Source organism: Nanorana parkeri, unplaced genomic scaffold (assembly GCF_000935625.1).
Source record: "Nanorana parkeri isolate BGI_ZX_2015 unplaced genomic scaffold, ASM93562v1 scaffold475, whole genome shotgun sequence".
Taxonomy (NCBI): Eukaryota; Metazoa; Chordata; class Amphibia; order Anura; family Dicroglossidae; genus Nanorana; species Nanorana parkeri.
This window is the reverse complement of record NW_017306743.1, coordinates 167,487-184,541: the sequence shown is the minus strand read 5'-3', so window position 1 is coordinate 184,541 and position 17,055 is coordinate 167,487. Positions and strand designations below refer to the sequence as shown.

Genomic DNA, 17,055 nt, shown 5'->3' with positions numbered 1-17,055 from the left:
AAATAGGTATAGGGTAATACAGGGAGTGGCTCAACAATCCAGCATTATAGGTGGTGGGATGTCTGCTTCAGTTAAAGGCAGAGCTATGGCCAACATTCAGTGTGCTATGTAATGAAGCTTATCCTGTGGCTATACATAGCAGTATTTGCTTTATTTAACCTGGAATGCAATATCTAAAATGTGCATTTTAGATCTTGGCAGGTAAAGTGTTCCACGCAGTAAGAACAAATTTAAAGTGCACATTTTGGTCTATACTCGCCCAAACCTTGGTCCTACAGCAGTGACCTCTTGGCTCTCTTCCCCCTCTGCTCCTGGAGTGTAATGTCTCTCGCATCTTTGAGTATAATAAAAGTCAGTGGACTTGTATTACAAGTGATGACAAAAGCTGGGCTTAGACCATCGGAGCCTGGGGGAGAAGAGGCTGCGGGGACCAGTCTAGCAGTCAGGAGGGACTAAGAATTGGGTGAGTATCTTTTGTTTTAGACCCTAGACCAAAACTAGCACCTCATTTTCTAATGGACCAAAGTTTGGTTGGTTTTTTTTTTCTTCAAAGGAGGCAACAAATTTTAACCTCTATCCAAATCATGGTGTTGTCATCAAATGCGTTGAGCCTGGAACTACAATGTGGCGTGTTTGTCCCAATGGGAGTGGCTGAAAGTGTAACTGGCATTGATTAACAAACCCTTGATTGTTCATTAAATTCGGGACATGCTTCTTCCTTGCCCACAGAATGATCCAACAAACATGGCTGTATAGTCAACCTAAATCATTGTAGATGTAGTTCAGGCAGCAAGTAGATGACATTTTGCAAATGGTGTGCTAGTGCTCCCCAACACCTCCCAATATCTGTTCAGTCTATAGAGTAAGGCTGATTGCATTTTTATGTTCTTGCAGAGGTAAGAGACACTTATTGCAGTAAACCCTATGAAAGTTCCAAACCCAATGCATTGTTTGCATGAGTATAGACCGACATTCTGCCTTTAGTGTCACTTCATAAACCTATTTATTTTGATTCCAGGAAGCCCATTGCAGTTTTATGTGGATTATGTGAACAGTGGCCATGTCACTGCTTATGGCCCAGGATTGATTCATGGCATGGTGAATAAACCAGCTGTATTTACAGTCAACACTAAGGATGCTGGTGAAGGTGAGTTGGTGCATGGTTGGGATAACCAACAAAACTTCCAACCTCAATCTTCTGCATTAACATGACACATTTGTCATTTAGGTGGTCTGTCACTGGCCATCGAGGGTCCTTCAAAAGCTGAGATCAACTGTACAGATAACCAAGATGGAACCTGTACCGTGTCCTATCTTCCTGTCCTTCCGGGAGACTACAACATAATTGTCAAGTATAACAACAAGCATATCCCTGGCAGTCCGTTTGTTGCCAAAATCACAGGTGAGCATCTCCCATTCGTTATCTTAGAAGAAGCTTTTATTCTGCGCATCACCATAAACTACTATTCATTGCAGAACATAGCAGTAGGTGGAATGAAAAGGGAACTGCTAAAAACGACGGCATGATATAGGGGTGACAAAAGCGGTAAAATGTATAGATTGTATGTTCCATATTTTGATGGATTAATGTGTTTTTTGATTTCTCAGGAGACGAAACCATGCGCATGTCTCAGCTGAAAGTTGGGTCTGCTGCTGATATTCCTCTAAACATCACAGAAACCGATTTGAGCCAGCTAACTGCTACAGTGACTTCTCCCTCTGGCAGAGAAGAGCCTGGTCTACTCAAGAGACTCCGCAATGGTCATATAGGTGAGACCTATGTTTTGGCATAAAGACAATGAAAAAAATGTCTGAGGTGATGCCTTAAAAGGAGAATTTTTTTTTTTTACATTAAAGTAGTATTAAAGTCTGGGCATTCTCTGTATGGTAATTTTGGTTGTCCATGACCATATGGCTTAAATATTGTCTTCATCATCTATTGTGCAGGTATTTCATTTGTGCCCAGGGAGACTGGAGAGCACATAGTCAGCATTAAGAAGAATGGACAGCATGTCCCCAATAGTCCTATCACTGTGATGATCAGCCAGTCGGAGATTGGTGATGCCAGTCGGGTGGTGGTCTCTGGCCAGGGTCTGAAAGAAGGGCGGACATTTGAGAACTCTGAGTTCATCATTGACACTAGAGAAGCAGGTGAGGGCAGTCTTGGCACTTCAGTTTCTAATGTTCTACCTTTTTTTTTTTTTTTGCAGAGACTGCTCAATATAAACATTTAACACATGCCACTTGCAAGTTTAGCAGCTAATATGCATTTTTCAACATACTTTTTTTCAAATCAGTGACTCAGAAAATATTGACTTCAGAATTGGCATGGCCAGGACCAAACTGTAAGGTTGTTGAATAGAAAGTCAATTTTGTCATTTAAAGGAGAATTATGAGGCGAGAAGTTTGTGCCCCCCTGGCAATGGCTTAAAGGAGAACTATGAGGTGAGTGAAAAGTCACTCAACCTCATAATCTGAGCCGACCTGTGACAATTAAACTGTCACAGGCCGGCTCAGTAGATCGGGAAGTGAGCGAACACATACCGCCGCTCGCTCACTTCTCCATCCTGTGCCGGCAGAGAGCCGTGACAGGGGAGGGACCGGATTCCCCCCTCCCCTGTCCGATCCTCCAGCGCTGACTGGCGGAATGGAGGGGGCGGGTACAGCTGGCTCTGCCTCTAGATAGGCAGAGCCAGCAGTCACTCACGCAGCTGGGCGGATCCAGATGGTAATGTCGGGATCTGTCCCGGCTGCGGTGTCTCAGTATACGGCGAGCAGTAGCTCGCCGTATACTGAGCTTTGGGTGACGGGAGGACGCTAGTTTGTGTCCTCCCGTTACCCTTAAGAGAACTATGGGGAAAAGTCCTAACCCCATAGTTCTCCTTTTTTAAAGGTACAATTCATAAGCAGTTATCAAAACGTTAAAACATTCATATATATCGTATCAAATAAGACCATTGACGGGAGTATACACATTTTTGGTAGCGCTTAATCTGGAGTATATAGGCTCAATAGCAAAGTCATTTATGTGCCAAATATGTTATTGTATTTGGTAACGTTTCATAGATGTAGACACTGATTTGAATCCTAGTATCCTTTGAACCCTAAAAAAAAGATGTAGAAAAGTGACTGGTGGGGAATTTCTTTTATAGAGTTGCAAAAGCCTGTCTCCAATGGGAAACCTATAATGGCAAACATGCAAAGAAACATACGTGAATGAGACTGTTCTAAAATAGAAGTGTCCGAGGCTGCTTTGCATCAGCGAGGGATACAGGACTCACAAACTTTTAGACCGATTTATACAAGGAAGGGGAGCCAAGGGAATACTTGCTATAGGTCTGATGAGGAAGTTGGCTCTAAAGGGTGGCAGAAAGTAGCCCCTGACACATTGCTTAGACTGTCTGCTTTGCCACAATTGGTGTGTGTGATGTGATCGCTAGAATTACAATTCCTGAGTGCTACAAGTTCTAGTTTGTGTGTGTCTGTTGCAGGCTACGGTGGCCTCAATTTGTCTATTGAAGGACCCAGCAAGGTTGATATCAACACTGAGGATTTGGAAGATGGCACGTGCAAAGTGACATACTGCCCAACAGAGCCTGGAAATTACATCATAAATATAAAGTTTGCTGATCAACATGTGCCAGGTATTTTTTGCCTTGTTACCATTGCTGGAAAAGGTATTTTATGTAAAGTATGCATGAAATGAAATGGTTCAAAGTGTAATGTAAAACTATATTTTTTTTTTTTACATTTCTATTTTGTGTGATACATTATAAGAGCTAAAAAAACAGCATGCAGCAGGAGAGCCATGGTCTAAAGTAAAACCCTGGGGGGAAGGTAAGCAATCCCAGACAACATCAATAGGGGCAATTTGATGGCTAAGGAGCTATTCCACGTCATAGTGATCTTTGTTACTCTGTAAAGATGGAGGATCAGATATATCCTGCAGAGAACATCATCCAGCAGTGTTCTGTAACCCCCCCGATCAGACTTCAGCGTATGCTGGGACATTACAGATCATGTAAGACTGGCTGTTACAGAGTTGTCTGCTTTCTGTTTTGCAGGTAGTCCATTCTCTGTCAAAGTGACAGGTGAGGGAAGAATGAAGGAGAGCATAACACGCCGGAGAACAGCACCATCTGTCGCCAACATTGGTAGTCAATGTGACCTCAGCCTGAAGATACCTGGTAAGATGATGGAACCATGTCAAAGGTTTCTACATTGGTATATGTGCCTGCAACAGGTTTCATGCTCAACTGCATGGCAAATATTGGGGTTGCCATACTTTAAAGAGAAGCAAAACTCTAAGGTGTTGTGTGTTTATTTTTTTTTTTTTTAATACATATGTAAACCTCAATTTGTGTTCAACATTTATATGTATTCAGTTGTCTATTTACATTGGGGCAGCTTTTTTGACTGGCTTGGAGACCATTAGCTGCAGCCTAGGCTGGGAGCAGGGGAGTGGTAGGTGGTTCTAGTCAAGAGGTAGGGGACAACAAGCCCCTATGTGACAGCATTTGCAGGTGACATGTTCTCTTCATGGGCAAAGTGTCAACGGCACTGCAACTGTGATACATTTGTCTTTTTATTGATGCAAGTCTAACATGTCGCAATGCAAATTACTTTTTGGGGCTGCATAGGGTCCCTTTATCAGGTGTCGCATTGTTTGCTTGATGAAGGAACCCTATGCAGCCTCAAAACATCATTTGCGTTATGATATGCTTCTAATCATTAATTTTGCTAAAGGTACTTTTTTTTTTTCTCAATTAAATTGTCAATTCATCACTGTTAAAAGCGTGAGGTTCCCCCCCAATTCATACCAGACCCTTTAGGTCTGGTAGGAATGTTAGGAGGGACCACCCCAGTTGAAACAAAAGTGCGTGGGGTTCCCCCCCCAAATCCCTACCAGGCCGTTTAGGTTTGGTAGGAATTTTAAGGGCAAACCCCAGCCCCAAAAAATAGGGGAAAAAATGTGGGGGTCCCCCCTAACATTCCTACCATACCTTTTGATCTGAGGGCAGGACGGGGAAGTGGGGACACACACACGATAGAGCGCCTTACCAGGCCACATGTCCTTGGTATCGGGAGGGTGTCCTGCTGCACGACGACCGTCTGAACCCAACGAAAATGCGCCGCAAAATGACATTCAGTCCAGAAGTAAACAGATGGGCGAAGCCCTGATGTCACGGCTTGCTCCGCCCATTTGACACTCAGCTGTCGTATACACATAGCATTCGGGAACTCACGAATGCCATTCGGGTCTGTGAGCCGAGTTGTCATAATACTTTTCAAATGCAACGAACGAAACTAACCCGAAACCACAATCCGTACAGACTACCGCTAACTAATTTTGTCCGAATCCAAAACGAATTGGCTTTCGAACCCGATCCCGAAAAACGAATGAACGCAAAATCCGAAACTAAACTAAAACTTTTTGCCGGTGCACATGTCTAGTAACCACTAACATTTTACCTTTCAGAAATCAGCATCCATGATATGACTGCTCAGGTCACTAGTCCATCCGGCAAGATTCACGACGCAGAGATTATGGAGGGCGAGAACAACACGTACTGTATCAGATTTGTCCCCAAAGAGATGGGCGTTCACACAGTCAGCGTCAAGTACAAGGGCCAGCATGTACCCGGCAGTCCCTTCCAGTTCACTGTAGGGCCTCTGGGTGAAGGAGGCGCACACAAGGTGCGAGCTGGTGGGCCTGGATTGGAGAGAGCAGAGGCTGGAACCCCAGGTATGGAGTTTATTGTCTCGTTTAAACAAAGACCTGGAAATAGAAATGTGAAATGTGTTCATTGTGAGCAAATGTGAATTTGTAATGCATTTTGTATGAAAATTGTTAGTCTGCACAGGCAATTCATGATTGCTTGTCCTTCCTAAAAAGAAAGTGGGTGAAAGATTGTGTACTGGTCTTTGTAAAACCAGTCCACTTATTTATAAGGCTTTAACCTTGGATGGCAGACTATAGCAACCAGTCAGTACTTGCTGATCTTTGACACTGTGAGTGCAACTGTTGGTCACTTTAAATCAACACAAAACCAACCAGTATTAGTGATCCTAACAGGGTGAGTTGCCTAACGATGGATTTTTGAAGTCCAACAGTATTATACATGCAAGAGATCATCGGCCAAGTGCTCTGGATAAAGTTAAAAAAACTTTAGATATCTTAAAACCAAACCAGAAATCTTGCATGGGAAGGTCCAATTCTCCCCCCACCCCTTTTTATACTTGTGTGGTCGCTGGACTTTTTTTTTTCATTTGACTTTTTGAGAATAAGAAAAGTGACAATAGTACAAAACTGTACACTACAAACTTATGTAAAATCAGCGTAAAACAAAGTAGTACAGTGTCGTTCCTGACAATATGACAGGACAATAAGTGCAAATAAATATGACATCAGGTTGGCCTATTCTGGGTTCATTTGGGCACATCCGAGAGATGGGCTGGTGAGGTGTCGGGTAGATGAGGGAGTAGTTCCTAGCGCAAAGTTGGTGTAGGGGACTTCACATTTGTGAGCCCAAAGGAGACCGCACTATCAATGTGATATGTCTTGTGTCCTTAGATTCGCTATGATGAGATACAACAGAGGAAGGAAGAATAGGGAGATGGGAAGAGTAGAGGTCGCTGGACCTTTTTTAAAACTGCAGTGTAACTTTTTGAAATGGTCCAGGGACAAAAGGGATAGCTAGGAAAGAGGTGTAGGCAGTAGCCTCTGGGTAAGTGGGCTCTTGCATCTGCATGAGGTTTTTATACCAAATCTGAGTCTTGATTTTTGCTTTATGTGACTTTTGATGATTAAATTGAGTTTTTAGTCGGGTCAACCTTTTTATTTATTTTGCAGCCGAGTTCAGCATTTGGACAAGAGAGGCTGGTGCTGGAGGTCTGTCCATTGCAGTGGAAGGACCCAGCAAAGCTGAAATTGTCTTTGAAGACAGAAAAGATGGATCTTGTGGCGTGTCCTATATTGTGCAGGAGCCAGGTATTTCACCAGTCTGCATATACTGTATATTATAAACATCCATCTGGCTGCAAATGTAACTTGGAAATTCTTGTGTAGGTGTTAACTTTGTGTAGTATATTGAAAATATCATTATTATTGCAAATGTGTGAATTTACAAATTATGTACAATTCAAGGGAGACCTATAGATTGCTAAAACTAATCTGTAATGTTTAGGCCTTGTACACAGCTTGAAAAATTAACTCTCCGTATGCTTTTTGTTTTATAGGAGATTATGAAGTCTCTGTCAAGTTTAATGATGAACACATCCCAGACAGCCCGTTTGTGGTTCCAGTGGGCTCCACTTCAGATGACGCTCGCAGACTCACTGTTTCTAGTCTTCAGGTGAGGCACTGGGAAAAACCTCAGCCCTTTAATGGTTGGGCAGAGAAATTGCCTCCTGAGCAGCTGTTGTACTGATCCCTTTAATTGCTTGCAATTGGGTTACCTGAAGTCTTAGTCGGCAGGTCTTGATGTGTCGGGCAAACTTGCCTGCACAAAATGCTTCTATACACCCCTAAGTGCAACATGTGCTCTAAGAAGTATTCATTTAAAAGTGAAGCCTTATTGCTGCTAAGCAATATAGAAGGGTTCCTCCCTTCCGTAGAACCCTTTTAAGAACAGGACCCATGGGCCACTGATTCAGTTGCCTTGGGGGACCATTTTCATACACGTGGATAAGGTGCCTCTCAATCTGCTTGATGTACCGATGTGTGTGGATAAGCTTTACTGCTTGCATTTGCTCAATGGGGTTCTGTGAATCCTGACCAAGAGAAGTTACCCTTGGTGATGCAACAAGTGTTTGTCCCAGCAGGGGTCAAAATTTATAGATAAGCAGAACATTAATAATAATGCAACTCCAAAAAGTAAAAGCTGATGGCCTCTGCTGCCATCTGAATGAATAGTTCAGCATGGTTTCAAAAGCCCATTTGATTCAGGTTTTTTTTTTTCTTGTAGAAAAGGTAACGGCTCTCGGCTGAGTAGCTGTTACCAAGTTATGCTGAGTTGGTTAGAAAGGTTGAGATTGATATTCCTAGAACCTAATAGTTTTCAATGGCAGCTCCTCCGTAACAACAAATATAGCATAGATGCAGGTAATTATAGGTTAGAGTTCGGGCCTCGCAGTCCTTGCTTTTTGGTGAAAGTTAAAGGAGAACTAATGGGGTCAGGGCTTCTCCCCATAGTTCTCCTAAGGGTAACGGGAGGACACAAACTAGCGTCCTCCCGTCTCCCAAAGCTCAGTATACTGAGACGCCGGAACGGATGCCGACCATTCTGTCTGGATCCACCCAGCTGCGCGAGTGGCAGCTGGCTCTGCCTATCTAGAGGCAGAGCCAGCTGTACACGCTCCGTCCGTTCCGCCAGTCAGTGCTGGAGGAGCGGGTAGGGGGGAATCCCTGCAGGGAGCAGTGAGGGACAGTCACGGCTCTCTGCAGGGATAGATCGAGAAGTGAGCGAGCCCCGTTATGTGTTCGCTCACTTCCCGATCTACTGAGCCGACCTGTGACAGTCTCATTGTCACAGGTCGGCTCAGATTATGAGACCGAGTGAAAAGCACTCGCCTCCTTTTTAATAAGTTGGGAGTTGTAAATCACTGAACAGCCCACCTGTAGGGAAAGAACACTTTCCTGGAGAACCTCAGGATACAAATAATGGGAGCTTTTGGATTTGTTGAAGGTGCAGGCTTTAACCATTAGCCCAATCCTTCCATCAGTACTTGGGGAAGTCACAAACCTGTACGAAGTGTTTGCATATGTGGTGTCTCAACACTTGACTAGCTGAATGTTCTACTGGCTCAGTGACTCTCCAAATTGTAAACTAGGCATAACAACCCCAGGAGCCTTTCAAACAAGTCAGCAATGGCAGCTGCCATAGTTCTATCATGATGGGTTCCCTTTCCACATATATCTAACTCCATTCCCAGCTGACTCAGGAGGCATTCCATGTGTTTTTCTCGTGTCTTTCTTAAAGGCTTCAAGCAGGCCATGATTTCACTGCTTTATGCTGGCCGGTGTTTAAAGGGGGAGAGGATTGAGGATTTGAACCATGACTCTGGCCTATTGTAACTGGAAGCACTAAACATTGGCAATCCTTTTGTCCTGCTTTCCCACCTTTCTTTTCATGCTTGTAACTGCAGCCCATCACTTCATAAACTACATTAGTAACATGGTTGACTGAACAACACCCAAGGGACTAATCAGAATCTGGTCTCTTAAAATGTGCCCATTCGCATAGATTACATCTAGTAATGAAAACAAAGTACCACTCACATTTGTAGACCAAATTTTTCTCAGGTCTGTAGTCTTGATCAGCTTGATTTCCTAATCCTGAATGTGTAGGCCTTAATGCGCATGTGTCAAACTCAAGGCCCAGGGGCCGAATCCAGCCCACCAGGCCATTTCCTAGACTTCTATTTTCAGAAATAGGTATTAAGTTATTACTAAAACCAGTGATAATCTAATGCAGAGGCAATTATGATAAAGATTAGATACATTTATATAGTCTTACAGATACCTTTTTGAGGGCAGCCATAATGTTGATGCGGTCCACGATTAAATTGAGTTTGACACCCCTGCTTTAATGTATTCACACAGCCATAGGGGCACTACAGAATAATATTAGATGCATTCCATTTTGGTGGCTATGTGCTGTCATACTATGCCCTCTATTGAGCTGTTTGAAACAATGGGTCACGACCTGTCCACTTCAGCGTCTGATCACAAATGAGATTCTGTGCCCAAATGGAAGAAAACACTGTCATTTGGCAGGTGGAGCAGGACTGGAAGCCTTGTTCAGTCAAACCATGTAGTCTTTGAACCATTCAAAACCATGAGCTTCTGAAAGCTTTCCTTTCATAAACAGTAGGCCACTGTCAGGTACTCCTGAAACATTGTCGTCTCCCTTTTTAAACCAGGCTGGACCAAGTGAGTATCAAGCCTTTGAATGTTTTTCCAGTCTGTGTTGCCAAAGTTTCTTTTAATCTGCATTGCTGAATTTTTTTTTTTCTAAACCGTGTAATGTGCTTTTAGGAGTCAGGGTTAAAGGTCAACCAGCCAGCCTCTTTTGCAGTAAGTCTTAATGGTGCCAAAGGAGTTCTAGATGCCAAAGTTCACAGTCCCTCTGGGGCTTTGGAGGAGTGCTGGGTGACGGAGATCGATGAAGGTGAGCCTATGTGACGACAGTAATATTGGTGGTACTGAGCTTTTTATAAAATGACTCGGCTTAGTGTTTTGGGTCCCCCCCCTTTAAATTGCGATCTGTTTCTGCTGGGGAGATATACTTCCTGTCCAGAAAGCCTACAATGGAGTGTGTCTAAAAGTGAGATCCCACCTCTACGTCTGTGCCCATGACCAAGTTTAAACTTCAGCTCACGCTGTCCCAGTGGCAATTATTGGGAACACAGACCATAATAAAAATGTATAGAAGTTCTAAACCTTGCCCACTCTACCCAAAATTAGAGTTGAGTTGATGCTTTGCCTCTGGTTCCTGTTTAAGGAGTGGGGGTAGAGAAATGCCCTCCATTAGTCTTGTGAAAAGGCGTTGTCCATTAGATTGGCTTTCTTTAGTCAATGCCAGAGGGCCAGCAGAAGTAGACATATCTATACTATGCCTAGTTTTAAAAAGGGGTTCTTAATCCTTTTAAGATAACAGACCCTCCAATACATTCCCAAATGTGTCCCCCATATTCCCTTCACCATACTGTGTAAATGCTCCTCGCCAACCCTATTAGACACTAGTATGATGATAAAAGATGTCAATGACATGGATGTGCTTAAAAGCAATGGGCAAATCGCTAAACACTAGCTGGTTACAGATTTCTGCTGTTTTTGTGCATTCAGAACCTGGAATAATTTACTGAAACTACAAATTCTTGAATATATTAACGAAAGATATGTGAAAATCACAGGCGCCAAAACACAGTAACTGCTCCTGAAAATGGTCTTCCAAAAGTATATACAGGGGGGCAGCTCCCCACAGTCAAGGGAAACCGAAAATCTGATGATCGCCTCCATAGTGTAAAATTGATTCATTAAGGCTAAAACACACAGCTGAAAAGGTACTTACAAACCAGCGTGTATAAACGAGCAGAAAGCAATATAATCTTAGGAGACCATCAAGATGAATGCACGAAAATAGGGTGAGGGAAAGGAAGTGCTAGTACTAAGCCGAAGCCATCTGCACGCTGACCCTCCTTCAGCTGACGAGTTTCTGAGGACAAACCTTTGCTTTCTGATGAGGTTCTGATGAAGGAGGTTTGTCCTCAAACGCGTCAACTGAAGGAGCGGCAGCGTGCAGATGGCTTTGGCTTAGTACTAGCACTTCCTTTCCCTCACCCTATTTTCGTGTATTCATCTTGATGGTCTCCTAAGATTATATCGCTTTCTGCTCATTTATACAGGCTGGTTTGCAAGTACCTTTTCAGCTATGCGCTTTATCCTTAATCAATTTTACACTATGGGGGCGCTCCTTTTGCTTAATATATTAACTGCCAATACTAAGGAGCAGGAAGACTACGTCTGTGTTGATCGTGTTAGATAGCATCCTGATATTAGTCATTGATTTAAGTTTAAATTTGAAAATCCAGTTCCATATCCCCATGTGCCCTATACAAACAAGGCATTTGTATTCCACCCACTACCACACCCCCAGGGTTAAAAACCCCCGGTAAAAATCTTCTTGCCCATGCAGGGTTCCTTTATATTTTTCAGATGTTGGGTAGATTTTTTATTTTTTTAATCTTGCAATGGTTGTATGTCAGTCTACTGTTAATATGATCTAACTGTTTTATCTTCTCTCAGATAAATACGCTGTACGCTTTATTCCTCGTGAGAATGGTCTCTATCTTGTCGATGTCAAGTTTAATGGATCCCACATTCCTGGCAGCCCCTTCAAAATCCGTGTGGGAGATCCTAGCCAGGCTGGTGATCCAGGAATGGTGTCTGCTTATGGTGCAGGATTAGAAGGTGGCACCACTGGTAAGACTTGCTTGGTTTCAGTTGCCTTATTTTACCCTTAGTTAGGGGTTCAAGCTGGGGTTCATGGTGAATTGGAAAGTTATTTCCTAATTCACAATGTAGGAAGCATGCCCCCTCCCCCCATGTTTGCTGTTAAATATCCCTTTCTCTCTTGAGCGCAAGGGGAAAGCAGGCCAGGAATCTTACTAGGTGCGAACGTGTGTAAAACTGTAACAAATTCTGATGGGAAGACAACCAGCATACGGTATGAATCCCTTCTAGACCTTGAAATGGGCTTTCAAACATTGACCACAAATATTTAGGGACCGATGCATAAACTGGAGCAAGGGAATCTGGAGAAGAGTGAGGCAGCCACCCACGGTGACAAATCAGTTTGCTTCTGCTGGGGACAAAGAATCTGCCCCAATAAAGAAATAACTATTTGGGTGTGTAAGAATGTAGAGCTTTTAACTGGCGTTTTTTTCTTCTCTTCAATGCATTGCACAATATTACGTGTACTGAGTATAATTGGACTCATTTGGGCTCACTGACCATTCATCAATTTGTCCTCTCTTAGGAAATTCTGCAGAGTTTATTGTCAATACCACAAATGCAGGTGCTGGTGCCTTGACTGTTACGATTGATGGTCCTTCTAAGGTCAAAATGGACTGCCAGGAGTGTGCAGAGGGCTACAAGGTCACATATACTCCAATGGCTCCTGGAAGCTACCTGATCTCCATAAAGTATGGTGGTCCTTATCACATTGTGGGAAGCCCATTTAAAGCAAAGGTTACTGGTGAGTTCACACTTTCAAATATAGTGCTTTTCCTTCTAATTGTTGACAGATTAAAGACACAATGTAGTAGAAGTGGGTTGAAGTAAACTAGAGAAATCTGCTATTTTTATTTTTTGCCCCATCTTGGAGTACATTCATGGGGGGGTGTGGGCTATGAGGAATTGGTACGGTTCCATGCAATTGTGCGTTTGTTTTTTTTACTTCTAGCTGAGGTAAACATTTTGTCCTTTTTTTTTTAGATTGAGGACCACAGTCAGTACATTTCACACTAAATGTGGGGTAGAAATCTGGTACCAAATAAACATTGCATTAATACATCTTAAACTCTGCTACATTCGCCTCTTCACACGGAGTAGAGTACTTTAGAAAACTGCATTTCCCTGACCTGTTTTGTATATACCTGCTTCTATTTAAGTGATTTGGTTTGAGTTCTGTGCATTACCAATGGTATTACAGTTCTGTTGCCTTTACCTGGTTTCTCTTCTTAGGACCTCGCTTGGTAACAAGTCACAGCCTTCATGAGTCCTCTTCAGTGTTTGTAGACTCTGTTACGAAATCCGAGGCCTCCACGCAACAAGCAGCCTTGCCTAGGGTGTCATCAGATGCAAGTAAAGTAGTTGCAAAAGGTCTTGGTCTGAACAAAGCCTTTGTTGGCCAGAAGAACTCCTTCACAGTAGACTGCAGCAAAGCTGGTAAGTTTGTTGGGCCGGTAGATGCCTCCAAAGCCAGGTGCAACTAAGTGATATGGGGAAACTTTAAAATGTATTGCCAAGATTAGTATTTGGTTGCAAACAAACATGCTGGACTACAGTTAGTGATATTAAAGCATGTTTTTTTTTTTTCTCCTTTAAGGAGACCCTCCTTTGCTAGAGGTTTTTTTTTTTTCTTTAAAAGTTTGGAATTCCTAATTTTCTAGTGGCTCCTCGCAGCACTTTTGCCCCTGCACTGGTGCCACCATCATTCTAATAAAGGCACCCGTGCCCGCTCGTTTCCGCAGTGGCTGTGTGCGTCCATAGACGCACACAGCCCTGTGGCAGGCCACGCCCCTTCCTTGATGGCAGTAGGAGCCCATGGCTCCTCTGCCATCAGTATCCTCCCCCGCAACCCAGCAGTTCAGGGAACAGAGTATCGCTTCGGACCGGCGGCGGGGGCGAGCACAGCTGACTGGCATGTGTGGGGGGGACTGGGGTAGAAAAAAGGTGCTGGGCCGTTTTTACCCTAATGCAGAGAATGCATTAAGGTAAACGCCTAGACCTTAATACTACTTTAACAAACCAATCCAGGTTGCACCGTTTTTTGGGGGGGGACTAATTGCTTATGCATGATCAATTTGTGTGCTGTAACATTGCCAGATATACTTTTTGAGTGGTTCCAATCATAAAGACACCTGCTAAAGTTTCCTGGACCAGCTAGGTGCATAGTGTATCCACGAGGGTCCAGGGACGGCTTTCCTTTGCAGGATAGAAGAACTATTCTTCTATAAAACGGGTCTCATCTCTGCCGCAGAGAATAAATGTGATAGGCTCTGCCACTTCACAAAAGAGCTGCTAGCAGGTATAAAGTGCAGGCAATTAGAGGGGCACTTCTGTTGTGGATAGGCAAAACTTCAGATCAAGTCGGAGCATGTCTGCCCTCCTAGCCCCCCACATTTTATATTGTTATATTGTCCTATTGCTCTGATAGGCTAACCTATGGCCAGCAGGAATGAACGTGGTAGGAAGAGGTGGACGAGCTTTGTTTCTGCCAGGAAGTGTCAGAGCTTTACCCATTCAAAATGGGTAAGATTTTTTTGGCCATGTCAGAGGAATAAGAGCTGCTGCAATGATATGCAGGCGCCTGTCCTATAGTATAAGGGAATTATGATGCTGTAATGCTTTGGACTACAAATCCCAGAGACGGAAAGCTTATCCCAAGGACGAGCCCAAATGTCAAAACTAGACTTGTGCGCCGTCAAAAAATTTGTTCTGTTTCGTTTCGTAAAATCCGTTATTTTCGTAATTCGTGTCAAAACTCAATTCGGATTCGTACGAAATTTCGTTAGTGGCTGTTATAGTTTCGTAACTGTACGAACATTCGTTATGATGACGTTAAAAAGCAAAATACCTTTGTTAATATTGGAGTCGATGTGGTAGTTTGTTTTTTTTATCCGAAATACGAATTCCGTTAACGGATTCCGTATTCCGAATTCCGTATTTCGGACTTTAAAAAAAACTACCATCAACTACAATATATGTACATTGCTTTTTACCTTCAATACAACGGATTTTCGTAACGGAACGAAATTCCGTATTTCCTGCCTGTATTGCAATGCAACTCAGCAGCAGAAGAGAGAACCTGATTGGTCAACCAAAACGAAATACGAATTCCGTTAACGGATTCCGTATCCGAATTCCGTATTTCGGATTTTTAAAAAAACTACCATCAACTGCAATATAAATGTACACTGCTTTTTACCTTCAATATAACGGATTTTCGTTACGGAACGAAATTCCGTAATGGAATTTCGTATTTCCTGCCTGTATGTATTGTAATGCAACCCTCAGCAGCAGCGGATCCGTATTTCGGATTTAAAAAAAAATCTTGTCATGTTGTTCAACCTCATTTACAGGGGTAATATTAGTTCCCATTTCAAAGAAATTCGGAACGGAATTTCGTATTTCGTATATATAATTCGGAAAATGCAATTCGGATGCTCCCGAAATTCGGAATTTCAGGAAAATTCGTACGAATTTCGATTCGTAACGAAACGAATCGCACATGTCTAGTCAAAACTTTAATTTCTGTTTTGTCTGTTCTGGCAGTAAAGTTTTGACATTTGGGCTCGTCCTTTGGGATAAGCTTTGTCTCTGGGATTTGTAGTCCAGAGCATTACAGATGCCTCCATAAAAGACCTCCTTCTAAAAATGTCAGTTGCTGTGTCCCCCTAAACCCGCTGGTATTTTTCAGCCTATTACCTGGAATGAGTATGAAGAGCAAAAAAGTAGGAACAGAATTCCCAATCCACATACGACGTCCTCATGACAGCCAAGCAACTTCTCGGCAATGACAGCCTTATGTGTTTTTCATGATTGGTTTCTGTTAGAGTATTTTTGGTTTAATGCTAATTTTTTTTTCTCCCTTCAGGTAACAATATGCTGCTTGTCGGGGTACATGGACCAAAAACCCCATGTGAGGAGATTATAGTGAAACATCTTGGAAGTCGGTTGTACAATGTTACATACCTCCTGAAGGACAAGGGAGATTACATCCTGGTGGTTAAATGGGGAGATGAGCACATTCTAGGCAGCCCATACCATGTGTCTGTGCCTTAAATTATCACCCAACATACCCCCTCGTCCTGACTCCAAACCCCCCCTTACCCTGTGTGCGTGTCTGATGTACAGCTGCCCTACCTGCAACCTCCTCCCCTTTCACAGGGTTTCCGAGGTCTGCTCGGGTTTGGGGGTCTTGCTTAGCTGGTTCCAAGTTTATGCAATGGCCATATTAACCCCCCCCGTGGCACTGAAGGGGCAAAGTGTAAACGGGTGCATTAGGTCATATTGTGAGGGTAGTGGAATGGTCAGGCATGCTGGACAGCAGCTTTATGGTGAGCCTGGCACTTTAAAAAAACAAAAACAAAAAAAAAAATTCTGTAGTCCTTTTTGAAGATAGCTGCTAACAGTGGTTCAAGGGCCATCCCCTGCCCTCAATGGGCTGCTTTGTATACCGTATGCTCCCGTGTGCTATAGTGCCCCCTTGTAATTGTTTACATGTTCTGCCTTACCTTAAACTGTTGTAAGGGATAAGGGATTTTTTAGATGGCAATAAGGGTTTAATGGGAGAGCAGGAGACCCGATGAAGCATCCAGATCACTAAATTATGTAACCTTTCTAAACTCTTCCCAGATTCCCTTGCTAGTATTTTTATATATTTTTCTAAATCCTGTGGAGTGCTCAAGTGTTTCTGAAGTACCAGCATTGCATTCCAATAGACGAAAACTTTCAAAGCAACCACTACCTTTAGACTGCAGATCACTATAAAGTTGTGCTGGTCCTCTTTTTGTCCACTTACCTTTAAGCAGAAAAAATAGTCCCCCTTTTTGATGGGCTTTTTGTTGCTGCCCCCTTTCCAGTCAGTCTGTTTTTAATGTTGTCCTGAGATGCTTCATTAGGTTGCTGGCTGGTTCACCTACCAAAGGCCATTCCAATTGGTTTTTGGTTCCAAGTTAACCAAATCTTGACTTAAATTTATTTTATTTTTTTTTCCCTAAAAATAAAGAACTTTTTTTTTTTTTTTTTTTTTTCCGACTCCACAA

At 43.0% G+C, this 17,055-nt stretch overlaps 1 protein-coding gene across 4 annotated transcripts in view; it reads left to right on the top strand.

Annotated features, from left to right (window-relative positions):
* Positions 1-16,363, top strand: part of FLNA (filamin A) — a 90,006-nt gene extending 73,643 nt beyond the window's left edge. For 2 of the 4 annotated variants that reach the window (XM_018560709.1, XM_018560708.1), the window contains exons 33-46: positions 1,019-1,147; positions 1,229-1,402; positions 1,612-1,770; positions 1,948-2,151; positions 3,492-3,644; positions 4,065-4,187; positions 5,480-5,746; positions 6,854-6,991; positions 7,240-7,355; positions 10,040-10,172; positions 11,810-11,986; positions 12,543-12,761; positions 13,250-13,453; positions 15,885-16,363. In XM_018560709.1, coding sequence (XP_018416211.1) covers positions 1,019-1,147; positions 1,229-1,402; positions 1,612-1,770; positions 1,948-2,151; positions 3,492-3,644; positions 4,065-4,187; positions 5,480-5,746; positions 6,854-6,991; positions 7,240-7,355; positions 10,040-10,172; positions 11,810-11,986; positions 12,543-12,761; positions 13,250-13,453; positions 15,885-16,072 — 2,384 coding nt within the window. In that variant the 3' untranslated portion in view covers positions 16,073-16,363. Of the gene's footprint in view, positions 1-1,018; positions 1,148-1,228; positions 1,403-1,608; positions 1,771-1,947; positions 2,152-3,491; positions 3,645-4,064; positions 4,188-5,479; positions 5,747-6,853; positions 6,992-7,239; positions 7,356-10,039; positions 10,173-11,809; positions 11,987-12,542; positions 12,762-13,249; positions 13,454-15,884 lie in introns of all 4 variants that reach the window. The other 2 variants (XM_018560707.1, XM_018560705.1) reach the window with 1 other exon arrangement.
* The last annotated feature ends 692 nt before the right edge of the window (positions 16,364-17,055 follow it).